At 47.4% G+C, this 20,930-nt stretch overlaps 1 protein-coding gene across 2 annotated transcripts in view; it reads right to left on the bottom strand.

Annotated features, from left to right (window-relative positions):
* Positions 1-20,324, bottom strand: part of FAAH2 (fatty acid amide hydrolase 2) — a 29,411-nt gene extending 9,087 nt beyond the window's left edge. Inside the window, exons 1-7 of one of the 2 annotated variants that reach the window (XM_084639234.1) lie at positions 20,023-20,324; positions 15,361-15,443; positions 12,057-12,193; positions 10,040-10,249; positions 3,307-3,426; positions 2,299-2,434; positions 905-1,022 (exon numbers count right to left, since the gene is read on the bottom strand). In XM_084639234.1, the coding sequence (XP_084495360.1) occupies positions 905-1,022; positions 2,299-2,434; positions 3,307-3,426; positions 10,040-10,249; positions 12,057-12,193; positions 15,361-15,443; positions 20,023-20,253 (1,035 nt within the window). In that variant the 5' untranslated portion in view covers positions 20,254-20,324. The remainder of the gene's footprint in view (positions 1-904; positions 1,023-2,298; positions 2,435-3,306; positions 3,427-10,039; positions 10,250-12,056; positions 12,194-15,360; positions 15,444-20,022) is intronic. The other variant, XM_084639233.1, reaches the window with a different exon arrangement.
* Positions 20,325-20,930: the final 606 nt, after the last annotated feature.

Here is a 20,930-nt window from a genome sequence, read left to right as displayed (position 1 = left end):
AAGACTGCTAGTTAGTCATGGAAGTCACGGATTCCGTGACTTTCTGGGACCTCCGTGACTTCTGCAATAGCTGGTGCGGCTGGCTTGGGGGCCGCCTGAGCAGCTTGGACAGCCCCTGAACCAGCTGTACCAGCCACTGCTGGGTCAGTCTCGGGCCACCGCACCACTGCCCCCGCAGCAGCAGGAGGAATTTGGGTTTGGGAGAAGGCTCAGGGTTAGGGCAGGGGCATGGGAGAGGGTGAGGGCTCCGGGTAGCACTTACCTTGGGGGCTCCCCGGGAGCGGCAACATGTCCCTCCCTCAGCTCCTAGGTTCCCGGCCAATGGGAGCTGTGGAGCCGGTGCTTGGGGCAGAGGCAACGCGCGGAGCCCCCTGACTGTGCCTCCGCCTAGAAGCCAAGGGACATGTAGTCGCTTCCGGGGAGACACACGGAATAGGTAGGGAGCCTTCCAGCCCCAACCCCTCTCCCACCAGCACCAGTGGGGGTTCTGTGGCACCCCACCCCACACACCCCCTGCCCCCCCCCCCCGAGAACCTGCGGTGCCCTCCCGCCAGAGCACTCAAGATTTAGTCATGGGTAAAAGTCATGGACAGGTCATGGGCTGTGAATTTTTGTTTACCACCTGTGACCGGTCCATGACTTTTATTAAAAATACCTGTGACTAAAATGTAGCCTTAATCATAGCTGATCTCAGGTTTCCTACCAGCATGCTCTTGATTCAACTGATTAGCATCCCATTCAAAAGTACTAGCATATAAGGGCCATGATAAACAAGAGATGGAACAGACATAGGTAGAGCAAGTCATCTCTTATCCAACTGACTCTCTGAACCTCTCCCTCCAGGTTTGTCTACCATGCTTCTCACCATGGTATCCGAATGCCTGAATAACCAAGTCCCTCTTACCTTTCTCTGGGCCTGAAGAATTTCCCTGTCCACAGGGGACACGAAAACTGAACCCCCATCATGCTCCATGCAGTAGAATTTTACTTTCTCCAGTGACACCTTTTCATCCAGCTTCAGCCTGCAGTGGAAGGAACAATACCTGGGTCACAAGTCTCCATCTCCTGCTGTTCCCAAGATGGAAACACTGCTCACACACTTGCTAAAGTTCCTCAGATGTTCTACTACATCTGTCATGTTAGAAAGGAGACAGTTGCTACTGACATACAAATAGCTAGGTGTTGGCATTAAATATATCTGGCTGTTTGCCTCAGTGTCACACACAGTCACTGGGTCAGCAGTTTCCACATTTCTTTTTTGTTTTAAGAAAATCTTTGTCTTACAAGATGCCCCTCCAGATTAGATCGCTCAGCCAACAGCAAGCATTAGGAACAGCATTCAGCATGTGCATTGGACAGCCAGTGCGGAGGTAGACACAAAGCTGAACACGGACATGTAAAGGACACATGTGCAGCAAAAAGCCAGTAAAGGGGCAGAAGCAGGGTAGAAGAACCTAAAAGATCTCCCCCTGTTCTCACCACTAGTGCCTCTGCAGAAATAATTGTGGTCAGTTGGAAGTCTGTGCTTGTGTGCTGTCAGACTTTCAGTCTCTTCTCCTCCATACAGGATAGGGAGGCCTCAGGGAGCAAAAGCACAGACCCCCAACTGGCTAGTGTGCTTTTGTCTTCTGGAATGAAAGGACTACACCTGAATGTGCTGAGGTAAGGGCAGGGGGAGGGATCCAAGAGCAGCCAGTAAGGGTCATGATGGCTAGGATGAGGTGGAGCGGCTGTAAGAATCTAGCCAGGTAGGAGGGAGAAGTAACCTATAAGATACTGTACACTGACTTTGCATTTATTTTAAGCCATTTCCCATGTTCTGGGCCCTTTGAGGAGAGCTATTCAATCAGTATAATTCACTCTCTCCAAAACGCTCCAGCAGAGGACTCACTGTGTGAAGCTTCAAATAGACAGAATGTATATCACTCACAAGGGGGAGGGATGACTGCCTGTGGGGAGTCAATGCCTATGGCACCTGCATACAGGAGATCCGATACAGAGACTAACCCCAGTGTCAGGTGCCAAGCTGGCACCGCTGCTGAAGAAGCAAATCTGTTGTGCAAGATGCGACACATTTGTGCCCCTGAGTTTCCCTATGAAGACTTAAAGATTTCTGCAACCTGAATTCTAAGACATCCTCTCTTGATAGACTAGTTTCGAGTCATCAACCAGGTTGGACCAGTTACTTAACATATGGCACATGAAAGGAGTAATCAGAAATAATCAGATATATGCCTTCCTGGCCAGAAAGTGGTTGAGATCAACGATGAGTTTCACAAAGTGATAAGAGCGACCTACTTTCTGACTCCAGGCCCAGCCATGACCCTCAACATGGGCTCCAGGTCCTCAGCATAGCGACACATGGGACCCGTGCACAGGAACTCCGTCCGCACCCCCAGAGCATTGGGGAACTGACCATCATTGGGGACCACCCCTAAAAGCGCAAAGGCACACGAGTTAGTCGTTACATGGCAAAGTGCATCCTTGCAAACACAACTTCAGCCAAGGTGATTGTCAGAGAGGAGCCGCCCTTTGGACTTCCCCATATGAGAGCGCCATTCACATGCTCATATGATTCACATGCCACTTGGGGAAAAAAAGTGCTCAGATGAAACAGACCAGAGCAGCATGCCGCTTGGCTGCCTACAGTCCAGCCACACTAGGTCGTCCAGCCACTAAGTTACATGGTAATGAGAGGCTCACAGAATAATGACAGACTGCAGCTACAAGAACACCCAGCCATTTTGTTGCTGAGTCAGAAACACTGACCCTGTCAGTGTCCTATCGCAAGGATTTGATATCTAGTGTGTCAGGTCTGATGTCACCACACTTTCCCTGAGTTTAACTCATAAGAACAGCCACACTGGGTCAGACCAATGGTCCATTTAGCCCAGTGTCCTGTCTTCCTACAGTGGCCAATGCCAGATACATCAGAGCAAATGAACAGAACAGGGCAATCATTGAGTGATCCAACCCCTGTTGTCCAGTCTCAGCTTCTGATTCCTAAAATAAAGGAGACAGGGTCAGCTTCTCTAACTTCTCAGGCCAAATTCATCTCTGGTTTAACTCCACTAGCTTCCAGGGACTTACACTGGGGAGGAATTTGACTTCCAGCATCCAGCAATAAGCTAGTACTGAAAATCCTCTCTCAAAAAGATACAAATATGTCACAAGGGGGCACATGGAACACCTCCCCACACACCCACACTGATGCCTGTGGTTACCCTGCCAGTGGGAAAACATCCAGTGTCATGTCTGACTCAGGGGGAGAGAAGATGCAAATTCTCAATCCTGGACACTTGGTACCTGTGGTGGGTTTATGTCCAAAGATTCCATTGAAAAAAGCAGGCATCCGAATGCTGCCGCCGATATCTGAGCCCACCCCGATTACGGAACAGGCAGCTCCCAGGACGCAGCCCTCACCACCTGCATGAAAACAAAAACCAGAGACTTATCACTTTTCCCTATGTCCACTGCATAATGCGCTGTAGCAGCCAGCTAGCCTGTGGCAGAACAAAGGAGCTCTGCTTCCTCTCCCTGCAGAAAGTCGCAGAGTTTAAGGCCACAAGGGACCATTAGATCTGGCCTCCTGCTTATCACAGGCTGCTAACTTTGACAGAGAAACCTCCATGCTGAGCCCTATTACTTTTCTTATTTCAGTCCTCAGGAGACTAAACTGCTGGTGCCACAGGCAAAGACCAGGAGAGACCAAGGTGCTACCAATGCCCGAGGCCCATGTGAGGGCAGGGAATTGATTAGGTGAGATACTCTCAGATGAGCCTAGCAAGTGATCCACCACCTCATGGTGCAGCAGCAGGATAAACCTCCCATGGTCCCTGCCAATCTGACCTGGGGGAAAATTTCTCCATGACCCCAAATCTGCTGATCAATATGACCCTGAACATTTGGGCAAGACACTCTGACCAGGCATCTAAGAAAGCCGATTCTCTAAACTTCAGGGCACTGTCCCACTGGCATGGCACCAACGAGCCGGTGGTAGAGAGGCAGAAGCAATGTAGGAGAACCTGCAGATTCCCGCCCCGCCAACACACACACCCCTGTTCCATCCCCTGGTGCCTCTGCAAAAATAATTGGTCAGTTGAAAGTCTGTGCTTGTGTGCTATCAGACTTTCACCCTCTTCTCCTCCATGAAGGATAGAGAGTCCACCCAGTCCAGGTGGTCCATTTCCACCTAGGAAGAATCTCTGATGCTTCAGAAGAAGGGGGAAAAAACCCCAAACAAAACTAGAATGGACCAACTGCACACTGGAGGGAAAAGTCCCTCCTGATCCCTGCAGGCAACTGGCTGAAGCCCTGAAGCTTGAGACCGGATTATAGTTATTTAAATGCAAAACTGCGAGTGTTATGAGTATGCTGAGGGCAATGCAGGCAATCCTGTTCTCTCCAGGAAGAAGGGAATTAACATGGAGACCCAGATTACGAAGCCAGAAGGGACCACAACTGTCCACCACAAATCCCACGAACGTAGCTGCAGAACATCTCCCAGCAGCTGAATTAAAGCATATCTTTTAGAAAGACAGCTAATATTGTTTTAAAGACTCCAAGCATTGAGGAGTCCACCACTCCCACCAATCAGCTGTTCTAACCACCCTCACTGCTATAGGAACTTCATCTTCCAGATGACAGGTTTCAGAGTAACAGCCGTGTTAGTTAGTCTGTATTCACAAAAAGAAAAGGAGTACTTGTGGCACCTTAGAGACTAACCAATTTATTTGAGCATAAGCATAAGATGCATCCGATGAAGTGAGCTGTAGCTCACAAAAGCTTATGCTCAAATAAATTGGTTAGTCTCTAAGGTGCCACAAGTACTCCTCATCTTCTAGATGCTGGGTCTTGTTATGCCTTTGTCAGCGTGGTTGAAAAGTCCCCCATTCTCAGACTTCTTTTCCATGTGTAAGTACCTATGCACAGTGACCAAGCCACCCCACTAACTTGTCTTCGGGAAGCAGAATAGACTGAGCTTCTTAAGCATCATATTGTAAAGTTTGTTTTCCAGCCCCTGGATCACTTTTGTGCCCTCCATAGAATCATAGAATATCAGGGTTGGAAGGGACCCCAGAAGGTCATCTAGTCTAACCCCCTGCTCGAAGCAGGACCAATTCCCAGTTAAATCATCCCAGCCAGGGCTTTGTCAAGCCTGACCTTAAAAACTTCTAAGGAAGGAGATTCTACCACCTCCCTAGGTAACGCATTCCAGTGTTTCACCACCCTCTTAGTGAAAAAGTTTTTCCTAATATCCAATCTAAACCTCCCCCACTGCAACTTGAGACCATTACTCCTCGTTCTGTCATCTGCTACCATTGAGAACAGTCTAGAGCCATCCTCTTTGGAACCCCCTTTCAGGTAGTTGAAAGCAGCTATCAAATCCCCCCTCATTCTTCTCTTCTGCAGACTAAACAATCCCAGCTCCCTCAGCCTCTCCTCATAACTCATGTGTTCCAGTCCCCTAATCATTTTTGTTGCCCTTCGCTGGACTCTCTCCAATTTATCCACATCCTTCTTGTAGTGTGGGGCCCAAAACTGGACACAGTACTCCAGATGAGGCCTCACCAATGTCGAATAGAGGGGAACGATCACGTCCCTCGATCTGCTCGCTATGCCCCTACTTATACACCCCAAAATGCCATTGGCCTTCTTGGCAACAAGGGCACACTGCTGACTCATATCCAGCTTCTCGTCCACTGTCACCCCTAGGTCCTTTTCCGCAGAACTGCTGCCTAGCCATTCGGCCCCTAGTCTGTAGCGGTGCATTGGATTCTTCCGTCTTAAGTGCAGGACCCTGCACTTATCCTTATTGAACCTCATCAGATTTCTTTTGGCCCAATCCTCCAATTTGTCTAGGTCCCTCTGTATCCTATCCCTCCCCTCCAGCGTATCTACCACTCCTCCCAGTTTAGTATCATCCGCAAATTTGCTGAGAGGGCAATCTACACCATCCTCCAGATCATTTATGAAGATATTGAACAAAACCGGCCCCAGGACCGACCCCTGGGGCACTCCACTTGACACCGGCTGCCAACTAGACATGGAGCCATTGATCACTACCCGTTGAGCCCGACAATCTAGCCAGCTTTCTACCCACCTTATAGTGCATTCATCCAGCCCATACTTCCTTAACTTGCTGACAAGAATACTGTGGGAGACCGTGTCAAAAGCTTTGCTAAAGTCAAGAAACAATACATCCACTGCTTTCCCTTCATCCACAGAACCAGTAATCTCATCATAAAAGGCGATTAGATTAGTCAGGCATGACCTTCCCTTGGTGAATCCATGCTGGCTGTTCCTGATCACTTTCCTCTCATGCAAGTGCTTCAGGATTGATTCTTTGAGGACCTGCTCCATGATTTTTCCAGGGACTGAGGTGAGGCTGACTGGCCTGTAGTTCCCAGGATCCTCCTTCTTCCCTTTTTTAAAGATTGCCCATGCCCTAAGCTGTTGAAGGCTAGAAGTTCTTTCTGTTGAGGCAGCATGTTCTGCCCCCAGAGACATGAGGAGTTCCCCTGAAAGACATTGCGTCACTCAACACAACCCCTTTGGTCAGTTCTGAATGGTACTGACCACGCTCCAAATACAGTCTTGTCTACACCTGCTCAGCCAGAAGGAGGGGGGCCCGAGTGTGGGCCAGAGTGAAAGATAATAAGGTGATCTCTCAGGACTCTGCTAGAACCTTTCTGGCAGTGATAACCAACCATCCGAGTGGGGAGCAATCGCGCAGACAGATGGAACAGGAGCCTCCAGCTACACACGCACAAGGGGACCAGTAGGAGAAGAGCAGCTTCTTGCCCATGTGATTTGCCCAATTTGTGTAAATATGTCAGAACTACTCAGTGATGTCAGCATGAAGCTACTCCAGCAAGGAAGCCCTGAAGTGACACTAGATAAGAAGTAGAGGAGATATCTGTCACTGTTCAGTGCAACAGCACCTGTATCTCCCCTCAGTTGTGCACGCAATCTCAGGCTTTCAGCTCCCCTTTTCCTTACATAACCCTTAATTTGAGTTGAAACCTCAGCACAGGTCATGTCCCCTTTTTTCTGAACTCCCTGAAATCTTATCCTACACACTGTAGGAGTCAGCTCAAACCTTTGCAACAAAACTTGCTTACAACGATTATAATCTCTATAGTCCTTCCTTCCCATAAGGGTAAAAGTGTCCAAGGCCTTTGTCCCGGACAGCAGAGGAGCCAGGTGTCATGTCCGCCTTCCCCACCTTATTCAATTCACACCCCTTTTCAAAAGGATGTAGGATCCACGTCACCACACTCCCTATGTCGAGCAAGTAATTTGGAGATTACACCACCCATGGGGACAGGTAACATGGGTACTGGCTTCACCTACTGGACTATGGTTCTGCTGGAGCAGTTTCTCCAACTCGATCTGATATTGGTGCTCGCTGTCCTCTTCTCTCACCGCATGCTGCTTCTCCCTCTTTTCTCTCTCACACTGATGCTGCTGCTACCAGTCTGCAAGCTGCTGGTTTCCAGACACACTCAATCCCTCTCTAGCTGGAGCTTGCCTGGCTCCAGATGTTGGGCTGTCCACCATTCCTGTTGCAGTGGTGTTCTTGGTCTGGACGGAACACAGTTGCTGTATCTGTCAGTCTCATCCCTGCTTCTCTCCAAGGTGTTGGCTCCAAGACTCTCCCCATCTGCTAGGCCCTCCGCCAGCAGGCTGGAGGTTCCCTTTGAACTTGGCATTGTTTCTTGACTGGTCACGGGAATAGAGCAAATCAGACATAGGTGAGAGGTTTTTCGCAGGAGTGGGTGGGTGAGATTCTGTGGCCTGAGTTGTGCAGGAGGTCGGACTAGATGATCATAATGGTCCCTTCTGACCTTAGTGTCTATGAAAATTCACTATGAGTTTGTTCTGTCTTCAGGCTGATCTCCCTTTCTTTGCATCGCTGAATCAGCCCATTTGTCTACAGCTGTTGACAATTCATTTTCCCATCTCTCTTTTCACTATTCCTTTTCCCAAAAAAAGACTTTTTTCCCCTCTGTGCTTTTCCTTCTATAGAACTTGCTTTTACTGAACTTAAGCAGGTCACACTATTACAGTTTCCATCACTGCCACCACAGATGTCACAGGTCAGGGCAACTGCCCCTGTATTTCTCCTCTGGGGTCCAGTGAGGGCATCCACTCTCAAGCTTTCAGCTCCCTAGAAGTTGCCTTTCTTCAGTGGAGACACATATCTCCTTCCCTCCTGACTGGGGCATCCACGGTGAACAGTTCCCTGTCTCCACTGTGTATTTCCCAGCACAGACAGTCAACCTAAAAAAACCAGCTTGCTTTCTCTTCAGAGACTGATAACTGAGGTACTACTACAGATATAAGTTATGACACAGCCCTTCCTATGCAAATCTACTTTATTCTTAAGGCAAAAAGCATTACAGAGAAAACATTACAATCAATAAAAGAACCTTCAGGCCTCCTAATAAGCTTACCAGTGATCACCCAACCCTCTGGGTTTCTTTGTGGTTACAAGTTCACCAGAGCTTCAGCACAGACCAAGCACACATTCTTATGAGGCCTCAAAAGAACAAGTCCTTTCAATCCTCCTTTAAGGGTCCTGGCCATTTGTTGGATCAGGCAGAAGGCCCTGAGTCATTTAAAAATCAGGCTTGTATACAGAAGTCTTTTCTTTGTCTGTTCATCGCTGCAGAATCCAGTTTGAACCACTATACAGGGAGTCCTCGGACTTATGACACAATTTGTTTCTCAGAATTTCATTGCAAGTCGAAACCGTTTTCCCAAAGGAATCAATAGCATAAAGGGGGATTGGTTCCTGAACCAAGGCTTGATACACTATTTTCACCACAATAACCCAGATTTTTGTACTAAATGAATTATAGATGACTAATGTAGCAACATCAATGTATTTATTTGATAAACAGCATTTGAACAAATGTATAAAATCACATATGCTTTGACTTTCCAGAACTTTTTGAAGGGCTCTTGGCTGGGGGCTTCTCTGAAGTCTGTGCTGCAGGTTTCTCTGGAGTCTTCTCTGGAATCTTAAAGAAAGCATCTCAGGAAGTTTTTGGACAGATGTTCTCCTCTTCTCCTTGTAGATTTCTCTGTAGCAGCTGTACATGTTGTATATGTCCCTATTCACAGACGCACTGCGTTCAGTGATGGGAGACAGGCTGTGCAGACAGCCAGGAAGGCAGGCAGCTGCTCAGAATGCTGGCAACATACTTTGCAGAACTGGGCTTGCTTTTTACAGAACTGTTTGTAAATAACTTTCTGGTCATATTACAATGAATGGAGCTGGAAGGAGGTCCCTTGCAGTCACTTGTCTGATTGGCTTCCCCGGCCAGGGTAGTTTGTTGCCAGGTAGCCTTGCTGCTTGTTTTTGTTTGGCTCCCAGCCCCGGGCTCAGCCAATCAGAAAGCTTGAACAGTGAAATTGTGATTGGCTGAGGCTCAGCATGTGATGTGTGCTGTTCTCCATGCTGGCTTTCATCATAAGGGCGAAACAAGCATCATAGGGGTGAAACAGGCTGAAAGTGAAAAGCTTTGTAAGTGGCGTCCAACGTAAATCGGGCATCGTAAATCCAAGGACTCCCTGTATGCATATCCCCTCCAGGGGCGGGGGTGTTCTTCAAGGTTCTTCAAGGCTGATGCCAGAGGAAGTTCTTTAGCATACCCTCTCCCTACTAGGGAAGGTACATATAATGCCACACACCACATACACGGTTACATTTTTAATACAATATACTCTAAAGTTATTAACCCTAATTCAATATGGTTTAATTTAATTCAATAAACTTATCTTATATACTGAACAAACATTATGTAATTTACAGAATATCATCAGTCCGTCACAATGCCCAACAGCCAAAACGTTCTCCTTTGAATTCCCATTGTATCAGATTGCCCACATGCTATATGACAGCTATGTGTGTGGCTAACCAGTTAACCATCTGCACAGCTTTTAAAGTACAAAGTGATCAACAAGAGGAATTTGGTAAACTCATTTGTGCACTGCAGTATTGGCTTCCTGCCAAGAGGCACCGGCTCACCTGAGCTGCCACCCACGATCCTTTGCAGGTCATATGGGTTGTTCGTTCTGCCGTAGACATTGTTGTTAGATTCATACCACATGCACAGCTCACTGCAATTGGTCACACCCAGTGGAATTGCACCAGCTTGCTTTAACCGTGACACCACCAGAGCATCTGACGTGGAGATCAAGTTGCGACGGCTAACCAGGCCAGAGGTGTTGGGCATCCCTATGGTGACAAGATAAAAACCAGATATAGTGGGTCAGAGATGCAATAACAATCCCCTTGAGATTACAAGCTATGCCAGTGCGAGATCCTATGGATGGGTGATCATTCCATATGCTGCCAAGATCCAGAAGGAGGTCTCATCCCCAAGAAATAACAAGTGCCTCATCCTGCTTCCATCCCCAACAGACCAATAGTGATTTCTAGGCAAGATCACCAATTCCCCAAACCCAGAGAGAGCATGCCTGGTACCCCCAAGTCCTCTAACAGTGATGCTTGGATCCACATCCTCCCACCCCAGGGAGAGGAAACCTTTCAAAAATCCTACCTTTGCGCTCCACTGGGAATAAGACTGCTATGCAATCTGTGTCACAATCCTGATGCAATTGGGAGAGCACATAGAAGTACATCTCCTTCCTATGAAGGGCTCATCAGCAATAAGATAACCTTTCAGAACACTATCAGGACACCAGATAGTAACCTTCAGGGAATGTCTTTGCTATTTATTTTGATTAGTAAAAGAGCACCTAACCCTGAGTTCTTACATTTCAAACAAAACAACTGTAAAAATATGAAAAGATCAGAATGAAAAACAAAATCTAACTAATCGGCAGCCTACAGAATGTAAACAACAAGACAGCTAAGCACACTTAACAAAAATGTGCCACCCCCGCACCATAACACTGCTGCTTCTATCCAGTGAAGAAACTAGTTAATAATCCACTAGACAATCTGCACTTCAAAGGGGTTCTGATCTCCTTACATATAATTGGGGTGCCCTGCGCACTTCCACGTTCCACGCATGGAAGGAGAGCAGAATGGCCTGGAAGACATCTACTGTGCACACTGGAGAGGATAAATGCAATAACTCTTAGGGAAGCAAGTGAGCTCATTTGTGAAGTTCAGCTACATGGGTATTTTACAGTTATTTACAGAACACCTGTAAAACCAAAGTGCTGGGCAAGGGATACTATCCACTGATCAAGTATTTTTAATGTGCCCATCTAGTATTAAAAAGAAACAAGGTAAGAGACCAATGATCAACAGCCATGACACAGACCTGACCTGAGTGGCCAATGACTAGCAAATGAGAAATTAGGCTACAGCTGAGCAGAAGGTATTGAGATAGCACTGAAAGCGATGGAATAAGAGGAAATGAAGAGTGTTCCGGGACGTGGTCCAGGGAAGCTCATGATAGGAGGGAGAAAGCAAATATTTAGGGAGCAATGACTTAACTTCAATGAGTCAGTTAACATTCCCACACAAAGAAAAGGAGTACTTGTGGCACCTTAGAGACTAACCAATTTATTTGAGCATAAGCTTTCGTGAGCTACAGCTCACTTCATTGGCTGTAGCTCACGAAAGCTTAGGCTTAAATAAATTGGTTAGTCTCTAAGGTGCCACAAGTCCTCCTTTTCTTTTTGCGTATACAGACTAACACGGCTGCTACTCTGATTCCCACACAGTGGGTCTAATACAGTGCCATGCAAAAGGGAGAGGAAAGAGACTGACAGGAAGAAGTTGTCTGCAGTGCTGTTGTAGCCATGCAGGTCCTAGGATATCAGAGAGACACAGGTATTCTCTCTTATTGGACCAACTTCAGTGTAAGCTCGAACAACAAAAGTGGGTCTAACAAAAGATATTACCTCCCCCACCCTGTCTCTCTCAGGAGGCAGTTGAATTCAGTTTAGCCAGCTCCACTACTTGGCCTCCCTGCAAAAGCCATGACTCTCATGAGAAAGGAGCAAACTGACAACAGGCCGCAGAGTAAATCTAAACAGCGCCTGGTAAAGCTTGTGTGTAAACGCACCATGCAGCGCGAAGGCCTCCTTGACGGTGAAAGGAACCCCCAAGAAGGGAAATTTTTCCTGCAGGGCATCTTCATCTCCATGGCCTTCCGAGAGCAGTTTGTCAACGTGGTAGGCCTCCTCAAGGGCTGCATCGAACCTGAGGGGAATGGTTGGGAAGGAGGGGGAGGGGAGAGAACGCTGGTCAGTCTCTGACTGGACTCAGATGAACCACCCGTCTATTTCTAACCAAATCCCAACCAACATCTGAGTGGGCTGAAAAGCCCTTTAGATGGGGGTGGTCAAAGAAAGAGAAGGACTTGCTGAAAAATAAGTAGGTTAATGTGTTAAAAGCAGATAGGTTGTAAAGGAAACAACACGAAGCAACCCATTACTCATTTCCCTATCCCCATCATAGAATATCAGGGTTGGAAGGGACCCCTGAAGGTCATCTAGTCCAACCCCCTGCTCAAAGCAGGACCAATTCCCAGTTAAATCATCCCAGCCAGGGCTTTGTCAAGCCTGACCTTAAAAACCTCTAAGGAAGGAGATTCTACCACCTCCCTAGGTAACGCATTCCAGTGTTTCACCACCCTCTTAGTGAAAAAGTTTTTCCTAATATCCAATCTAAACCTCCCCCACTGCAACTTGAGACCATTACTCCTCGTTCTGTCATCTGCTACCATTGAGAACAGTCTAGAGCCATCCTCTTTGGAACCCCCTTTCAGGTAGTTGAAAGCAGCTATCAAATCCCCCCTCATTCTTCTCTTCTGCAGGCTAAACAACCCCAGCTCCCTCAGCCTCTCCTCATAAGTCATGTGTTCTAGACCCCTAATCATTTTTGTTGCCCTTCGCTGGACTCTCTCCAATTTATCCACATCCTTCTTGTAGTGTGGGGCCCAAAACTGGACACAGTACTCCAGATGAGGCCTCACCAATGTCGAATAGAGGGGAACGATCACGTCCCTCGATCTGCTCGCTATGCCCCTACTTATATCACTATCCCTTCACCATGGTGAGCCTTTCTCTGGCCAGCTCCTGAACAAGGGAGGGGGGTGGTGAGTGAAGACAGGACCGGGAATCAGGAAATCTGGGCTCCATTCCCAGCTCTGCCACACACTCACTGTGTGAGCTCGACCGAGTCCCTCATCTGTAAGACAGAGGAGTTGGGGCATTAAGTTTATTAATATTCGTATAATGCCTTACGATTCTCAGAAGAAAAGAGGCATATGAAGTATAAGACAGATTGCCAACTTATTTCAATACTTTTACAGTTATAGATCAGGCTGCTCCCACACAATGAATGACAGACACACACCAGAAATTGGTAACCTAACCAATTCTACTTTTTTCCGAAAATAATTGAACACTGTATATGTCCTCAAAAAGAAAAGGAGGACTTGTGGCACCTTAGAGACTAACCAATTTATTAGAGCATAAGCTTTCGTGAGCTACAGCTCACTTCCTCAGCTCACGAAAGCTTATGCTCTAATAAATTGGTTAGTCTCTAAGGTGCCACAAGTCCTCCTTTTCTTTTTGCGAATACAGACTAACACGGCTGTTACTCTGAAACCTGTGTATATGTCCTATCTACGCAACATCTTTAGGGCAGACAGACCTGCAATTAAATGCATTCACCACTAAATGTGATTGGTCCCCAAATACGATAACACCCATTCATCAATAGCTAGTGATGGATTAACCCAAATTTCTGTGTTTCTTCTGCATGTGAGTCTGAAAAAGGGATGAATGAACTAGTCCCAACTAAGTAAGAACCAGCTTGAACACAGACTCAAACCCTGAAATGAATCAGCTGCCTCTGTTCCTAAAGCCACTCAGAAGCAGCAGAATACCCAGGAGACACGCCACGTTCATGGCATTTCCAGCCTCATGGGAATTAGAAAGTACAGTATTCTCATCTAGAAGCTTGTGTTTGCAGGACTTCTGTGACTCAAGTGACACAGAAAAGTTCTGTCCATCAATACTGTAATGTAAGTAATCATTCAATTAGAATAGAAAATTAAGATAATTTACAAAAACACACACACGTGTCACAAATTTTAAAATGATTAGATTGATTTAAAACTATTCTAGATTCTGCTTGTGAAAGGCAAGAAAAAATTATTCATAGAATCATAGAATATCAGGTTTGGAAGGGATCTCAGGAGGTCATCTAGTCCAACCCCCTGCTCAAAGCAGGACCGATCCCCAATTAAATCATCCCAGTCAGGGCTTTGTCAAGTCTGACCTTAAAAACTTCTAAGGAAGGAGATTCCACCACCTCCCTAGGTAACGCATTCCAGTGCTTCACCACCCTCCTAGTGAAAAAGTTTTTCCTAATATCCAACCTAAATCTCCCCCACTGCAACTTGAGACCATTATTCCTTGTTCTGTCATCTGCTACCACTGGGAACAGTCTAGAGCCATCCTCTTTGGAACCCCCTTTCAGTAGTTGAAAGCAGCTAGCAAATCCCCCCTCATTCTTCTCTTCCGTAGACTAAACATCCCCAGTTCCCTCAGCCTCTTCTCATAACTCATGTGTTCCAGTCCTCTAATCATTTTTGTTGCCCTCCACTGGACTCTTTCCAATTTTTCCACATCATATTTTTAGCCTCTTCCTTGTTGCAAAGGAGTACAGGGGAAATGGAGCAGATATAAATACCTGCAAGAGGCTCAGTGAATTCAGGGCTGGAATAAAAAGGTATACGGTTGATAGCCCTGAATCCTCTATTTATCCATGGAAATAGTGAGAACATGCTGTGAACGTTAATTGTTTAAACGTTAATTGTTTAAATAAATGAGTTTTATGAACAGAATGGGCTCTGTCTTGTATTCCAACACTTTTGATCTGTGGAATGATCATTGATAGATACATATTACTGGAATATGCATGATTCATTAAGGGCACAGTCACTTGGTCAAGTTTAATTACTTGCTAGGTGTATATTGCTTACAGTTACAGAAGATGTCAGCAAAGAAAGTATGTACTATGAGCAAGAAGAACAGAGCTTCTCCACCTATCACAACCTCCCCAGGAGTCAGTGACAATTACTTTCACCTAAACTATGGGTTAATCTTGCAATTCTAACAGATGGTTGAGGCATTCAGCACTGATTCGTTGCATAAGTCATGTCTGATTGACAAGTCACTCGGTCCTGACTTACCCCCTCCCCCAGCAAGCATGACATGGCGGGGGGTGGGTGATCACATTTGGAAAGGTGGAGAACCTCGCATGGAGGCTGCCTTGCCTTGTTGCCGATGATGGCTTTTAACAGCTGCTAAACTGGACTATAGAAAAGTCCATTTCCCACCTTTCCCCTGGCTCACCTGTCCTTGACAACTGCATTGACAAGCGGGTTTATCTCCTCGATCCTCTTGATATAAGCCTGAACAACATCAGTGCATTTTACCTGCAAAAGACAACAACAACAGATACTAACTAGGACCGGGTGGCTGGACAGAGGGTGAGTGGGAGGCTGCTGGTCACCAGGATGTTTGGGTAATTAGAGATTTGAGAAAAAGAGAAGAGGGACCTAAATTACTGCTCTCCTGGGACTGCCTTTCAGCTCCCTTGAGCCCCTATATATTACAGTTAGCAGGGTAGCGGTCACTTACCTCCCTGACCACTTCACTTCCCCCAAAACACATATACCCCAGTAGCCATTTCCCTGGAATTCCCATTCAAATGAATGGAAAGTCACGATCTCTCCATTGCAAAGTCAATACATAGGGATCAGCTAGCCATTATAGAAATGCAGCCACCACAGCCCCACAATACAGATCACTTAGCAACCCTACACCACAGATCAGGATAAGAAGCATGCGCAGCGTAAAATGGCATGGGGAATTGGTAGAATGAAGTGACAAGAGCTGGAATTTAGCCAAGACACTTGTGTAAACTGTACCAAATGTGCCACAGAATCTTTCATAAAAACTAATTATGTTTCCACAGCACACTTCCCACACCTTTGCCCAAAGGCTCCCTAAGCACATTACAGATTGCGTATAGACAGATCACTTGACCGCCATGCAAATGCAACCATCTCTGGGGCGGAATGCGATAGCCATACTACACCAGCCACATTTGCAAAACGGTTTAGGACAAGCAATGGAAAACACCTTCACCTAATGACAGCCACAGTTCACAGCCTCAGTTTGATATTTCATCTGACTGACAGCACGTCCAGTAGCACAGCACCCCTATTGTTGTTTAAGAAAGACATTGTCTTCAATATTGAATAAGGGTGAGAATGCCCCCTACTGATTCACTGCTACCAAAAATATATTGCTTTGCATTATTAGGGGTTTACCCAGTTAAAATTTAAACAGGCCCTGACCAGAGATTTATCTGATACTAGAGCAGAGCAGGTAACTTGATTTTATCCTACCAAATAAGACTACTCTATAGTTTGGCCACCCTTTTTCATATGTGATGATGCCATTCATGTTTTCATACAAGGTATAAAAGTTTTGGTACAAGGAGGATTATGACCTATGGTGGTTTTGTAGGAAGAAAAATGAAACAATGACATTTTTTAAATATATGGAATATTATTCCCTATAAGTGTTGTTGACTTAATTTTCAGTTATGCAATTATAGTATTTAGATTGTAGGCTTTTTATGGCAAGAATCTGTCTTTTCAATTGTCTGTGAAGTGTCATGCAAAAATGTATAGTTCTATAAATGTACAGAGAATATACATTCAGTTGGATATTAGGTAAGATACACAAACAATTGCATGGACTCCTTGCTCCAAAGACTTGTCACTTTAAAGGCAAAAAGGTACAGTACAGATAATAGAAAAGGAATGACAAGTCACTTCCATGCCTAAATAAAATCTATCATGTACCAATGTTGGTACAGAAAGGTAGCCATATTCTACTTCAGCACTGGCTCATTTCAGTATAGGCAAGTAATCTAAACCCTGCACAAGCAGCTCATAAAGTACTTCAGGATGATAGGTATAAATGTAGTATTTAAATCTAAATGTGCTGTGACTTTACAATACACCTACTATCTCCTTAGGCAATCACATAACACTGTTATAAATATCTATCCAAGTATTTCTCCTCATAAACCTGAATGACTGCTTCACAAAGTACACATATAAATAGGACTAGTTACACAGGAAACCCATTAGCCAAATGCTCTGCTCTCTCACAAACACATATACAACTTAAATCTTTTTTTGAAAAGATTGGAGTTTGCTGTGTCTGAGGAATTTAGACTCCCCAGAAGAATGCTACAGCCATAGAATAGACCTTCTGACCTCTGCGCAGGCTCTGGACTTCCACTTTCAAAAGCACAGACGCAACTATGCACAGGATCAACTACACAATTTTTTACTAATGGGAACAGGACAGTTTTGTTCTTTATCAGATATTACACAACATGCTGCTAGATCTCTAACTGCACCTACTGCAATAGGGATCATAATGTGTGAAAGAGACGCAGCACAGATTGTATTAATGACTGGAAATTTCTAATTTCTAATCCTAGCTCTGCAGAACGGGACAAGCCACTTAGCCTGTCCAGATCTGAGTTTCCCCAAATGAAAAACATTTACTCACCTACCCTGCAGGAGTGTTGGCATAATTAATGTTTCAACTGTGCTTTGAAAGAGTACTGTTATACAGCTGCTCTTAATAAATATTATATTATTACTGGCAGGTCTGTACCTTGGGAGATTATAGCTATATTGCAGGAACACAGCAATGGATCAGCCAGTGTATGCACTGTTTAAGATTGCATGACTCCTACCTAGCACAAGTTGAAAACACATGCATTCAATGCTTAATTTGTGTCAGTGCTGAGCCCCAGCACCTCCAGGCTTGGCAGTTCATAGCCCCAGCACCTCTGGGCTTGCCACATCAGTTATGAAAGTAAAAAAACTGCTTGATCTCCGGCACCTCTTTCATTACAAATTAAGCACTGCATGCATCACTATTTCATCTTAGGATAGTGGAAAAACATCTCCCTCTGAAACAATATACTGATCATCCACCTCAGTATAAAGAGCTAAAACCTTCATCTCACCCACAGCCTAGTGAATGACATCAGAAATGTAAAATCTCAGAACTGTGTATAGACAACTTTTCACATGTTAGGAAAATCAGACATTCCTTACACCCCAACTGTTACTGACATGGGTTTTGTCATGCATTAATAAGGCATCCAGTCTCAGTGTCACAACCTTCCTAGAGGATTGAGAAACATGAGACTGATCATAAAAATGAGGAGGCTGCTTTCACACCAGATTGTGACCCATGGCAACTTTAAAATAGCAGTGTGGCCTACACCAACTCCCAGAAAACAATGCTGCATAAAGATTAATCTTGAACCAAGCAGAAGTCATATTAATGTAGATTAATACCCATTAATTGTAATGTAGACATTCCCATTGCCTCACTGGGTATGCCACCATTGCAATTAAACACCTGTGATTCAGGGTTGCAGGGCTGTAAGATGGCAGTATAGAAATTAGGGCTCACACATGAGCCTGCACTCCAGGACCCCATAAAGGGGCTGGTCTCAGAGCTCAGGCTCCAGTCCGAGCATAGGTAGAATCTTCACAAAGTGCTACAGCTGCACCACTGCAGGGCTGTAAGTATATACCAGTGTTTTTCAACATAGGGTCCGCAGACTACATCTAAGGGGTTTGCAAAAGGTGACTATGAAAATAAAGTTTCAGATCCAGAAAAGGCATTCCGTATGTGAATACCCTGACCTACAGCAGTGTTGTCATTACCGTAGAAGCCTGCAGTTTAGCGCCCTTTCTCACGCTGCATCCAATGCCATGCCGAGCAACGCAACATTTATAGATGAATTCTGTTCAGTCAGTTTTCAGTCTAAGATTTCTATGCTAGTGATCCGCAGACCACACGTTGAATTTCCAAAGGGGTCCGCATCTCCATTCAAAATTTGTTAGGGGTCCGCAAATAAAAAGAGGTTGAAAACCACTGGTGTAAACAAGCCCTTGGATCAGTTTAGAATATATGCCAGGAGCTGCAGTCTCTGGAAGTTGCACTGCTCGTTACGGTGGACTTGTCATTTCTGCATTGTATATTGGCACATGACCCCATCAAGGCTTGCCTCCACTGAGAATTATATGACAGGTACTTCCTCTATATAGAATTCCCAAAGGCCCCCTGTCTCTCAGAACTGCCTGTATTTCAAGGATTATTACGCCCAAATGGGATTACATAGTGTCCTTACCAAGAGAAAGCGATGGCTTGTTTTGCCAAGGACAATCAGCTCATTACTAGAGGAAAGGAGAGGTCTAGCTGGGAGTTTATGGAATTCATATGTTCCACAGGACCAGCTCTCCAGACATCCCCTCCTCCCATAGTATTGAGCCAACAGACTCTGGTCATGTCAGCCAAGTCTCTCTCTCCCCAGTAGATGCTCAGGATGATCTATCAGACAAGAGGAAGAAGAGGGAACTAGTCCTTTCCCATAGGAGAGTGCACTTAGGGTGCCTCTGGATGGCTCCTGGCCAAGGCAGCCTGATCAGGGACCTGGCGCCCCTTGGGTCTATATCCTCTCCTGGTGCTGAGAGAAGCCCACAAAGGGATGAAATGGGGCTGCCCTCACCCTGCACACATATATCCCATCCCACCGCACACAGCTGGCACTGGGACTCCCCTGCTACCCACAAAGTGCAGCACCAGGTATATAGAGGGAGCCCCCCACCCCAGGCAGGCACGATGTCAAGCTATAGAGAGGATGTCCCCCATCTCTGGGGGCAGAAGGGTGCAGCAATGAGTGCATGTAGCGGGTCCCCCACACACCCGGGGGGCGGGTCGCAAGAGAGGGCGGAGCGCACAGCGGGGCCTCTCCCCCACGCGGGGACGCAGAGCCTGGGGCCGGGAGCGGCCCCTTCACTGCAGCGCACAAAGCTAGGCAGGGAACCCAGGAGTCCTGCCCTAAGGGCGCCGCTCCCGGGAGGAGAACTACAAATCCCAGCAGCCCCCGCCCCCCGCTCTCACCTCCCGGCGGCGGATGCGCCGAGCCAGCTGCCCGGCCGACAGCTGCAGCAGCGGCTGGCCCGGCGGTGGCACGCAGCGCGTGGGGGGCGCCCCGGCCAGCGGGGTCAACGTGCGGGGGCCGGGGGCGAGCGCCGTGGAAGCGCGCGCCGCCAGCCTTAGCAGCAGGAGGAACGCGCGCGACAGGAGCCGCAGCAGCAGCACGAGGCAGCGCTCCGCCCGCGACAGCGCCATAGCGAGGCCGGGTCAGGATGGGGACCCACAGTGCACCTCGCGCAGCCGCCGCCGCCGCCGCCTCTACAGTCCGCAGGCTCCCTCCTCCCTGCCGGCGAGGGAGCTGGAAATGGCACCGCCCCGCAGGGCGGGGCAATAGGAAGCGCGCCCCCTAGGGAGGGGCGAGCGCCTGGGCACTTGCGGGGGGGAAGGGCGTGTCAGAGGCTCGTCGAGGGAAGGAATCCCAAGCCCTGGGCAACACTCACTGGGGAGCCCGTGGCCAGCGACACCCCCCCACCCCGCAGCCAGGGACAGCGCTGCCGGGGCAACCCCCCCCCCCCAGCCCACCAGAGACAGCGCTGCCGGGGCAACCCCCCCCCCCCAGCCCACCAGAGACAGCGCTGCCGGGGCAACCCCCCCCCCAGCCCACCAGAGACAGCGCTGCCGGGGCAACCCCCACCCCTCGCCCACCAAAGACAGCACTGCCGGGGCAACCCCCCCCCCCCAGCCCACCAGAGACAGCGCTGCCGGGGCAACCCCCCCCCCCCCCAGCCCACCAGAGACAGCGCTGCCGGGGCAACCCCCCCCCCCCAGCCCACCAGAGACAGCGCTGCCGGGGCAACCCCCCCCCCCCAGCCCACCAGAGACAGCGCTGCCGGGGCAAACCCCCCCCCCTCGCCCACCAGAGACAGCGCTGC

The sequence above is a fragment of the Lepidochelys olivacea genome (genome assembly GCF_965140295.1).
Source record: "Lepidochelys olivacea isolate rLepOli2 genome assembly, chromosome: 9".
Lineage (NCBI taxonomy): Eukaryota > Metazoa > Chordata > Testudines > Cheloniidae > Lepidochelys > Lepidochelys olivacea.
The sequence above is the reverse complement of the archived record's forward strand: the minus strand, read 5'-3'. Positions and strand labels throughout refer to the sequence as shown.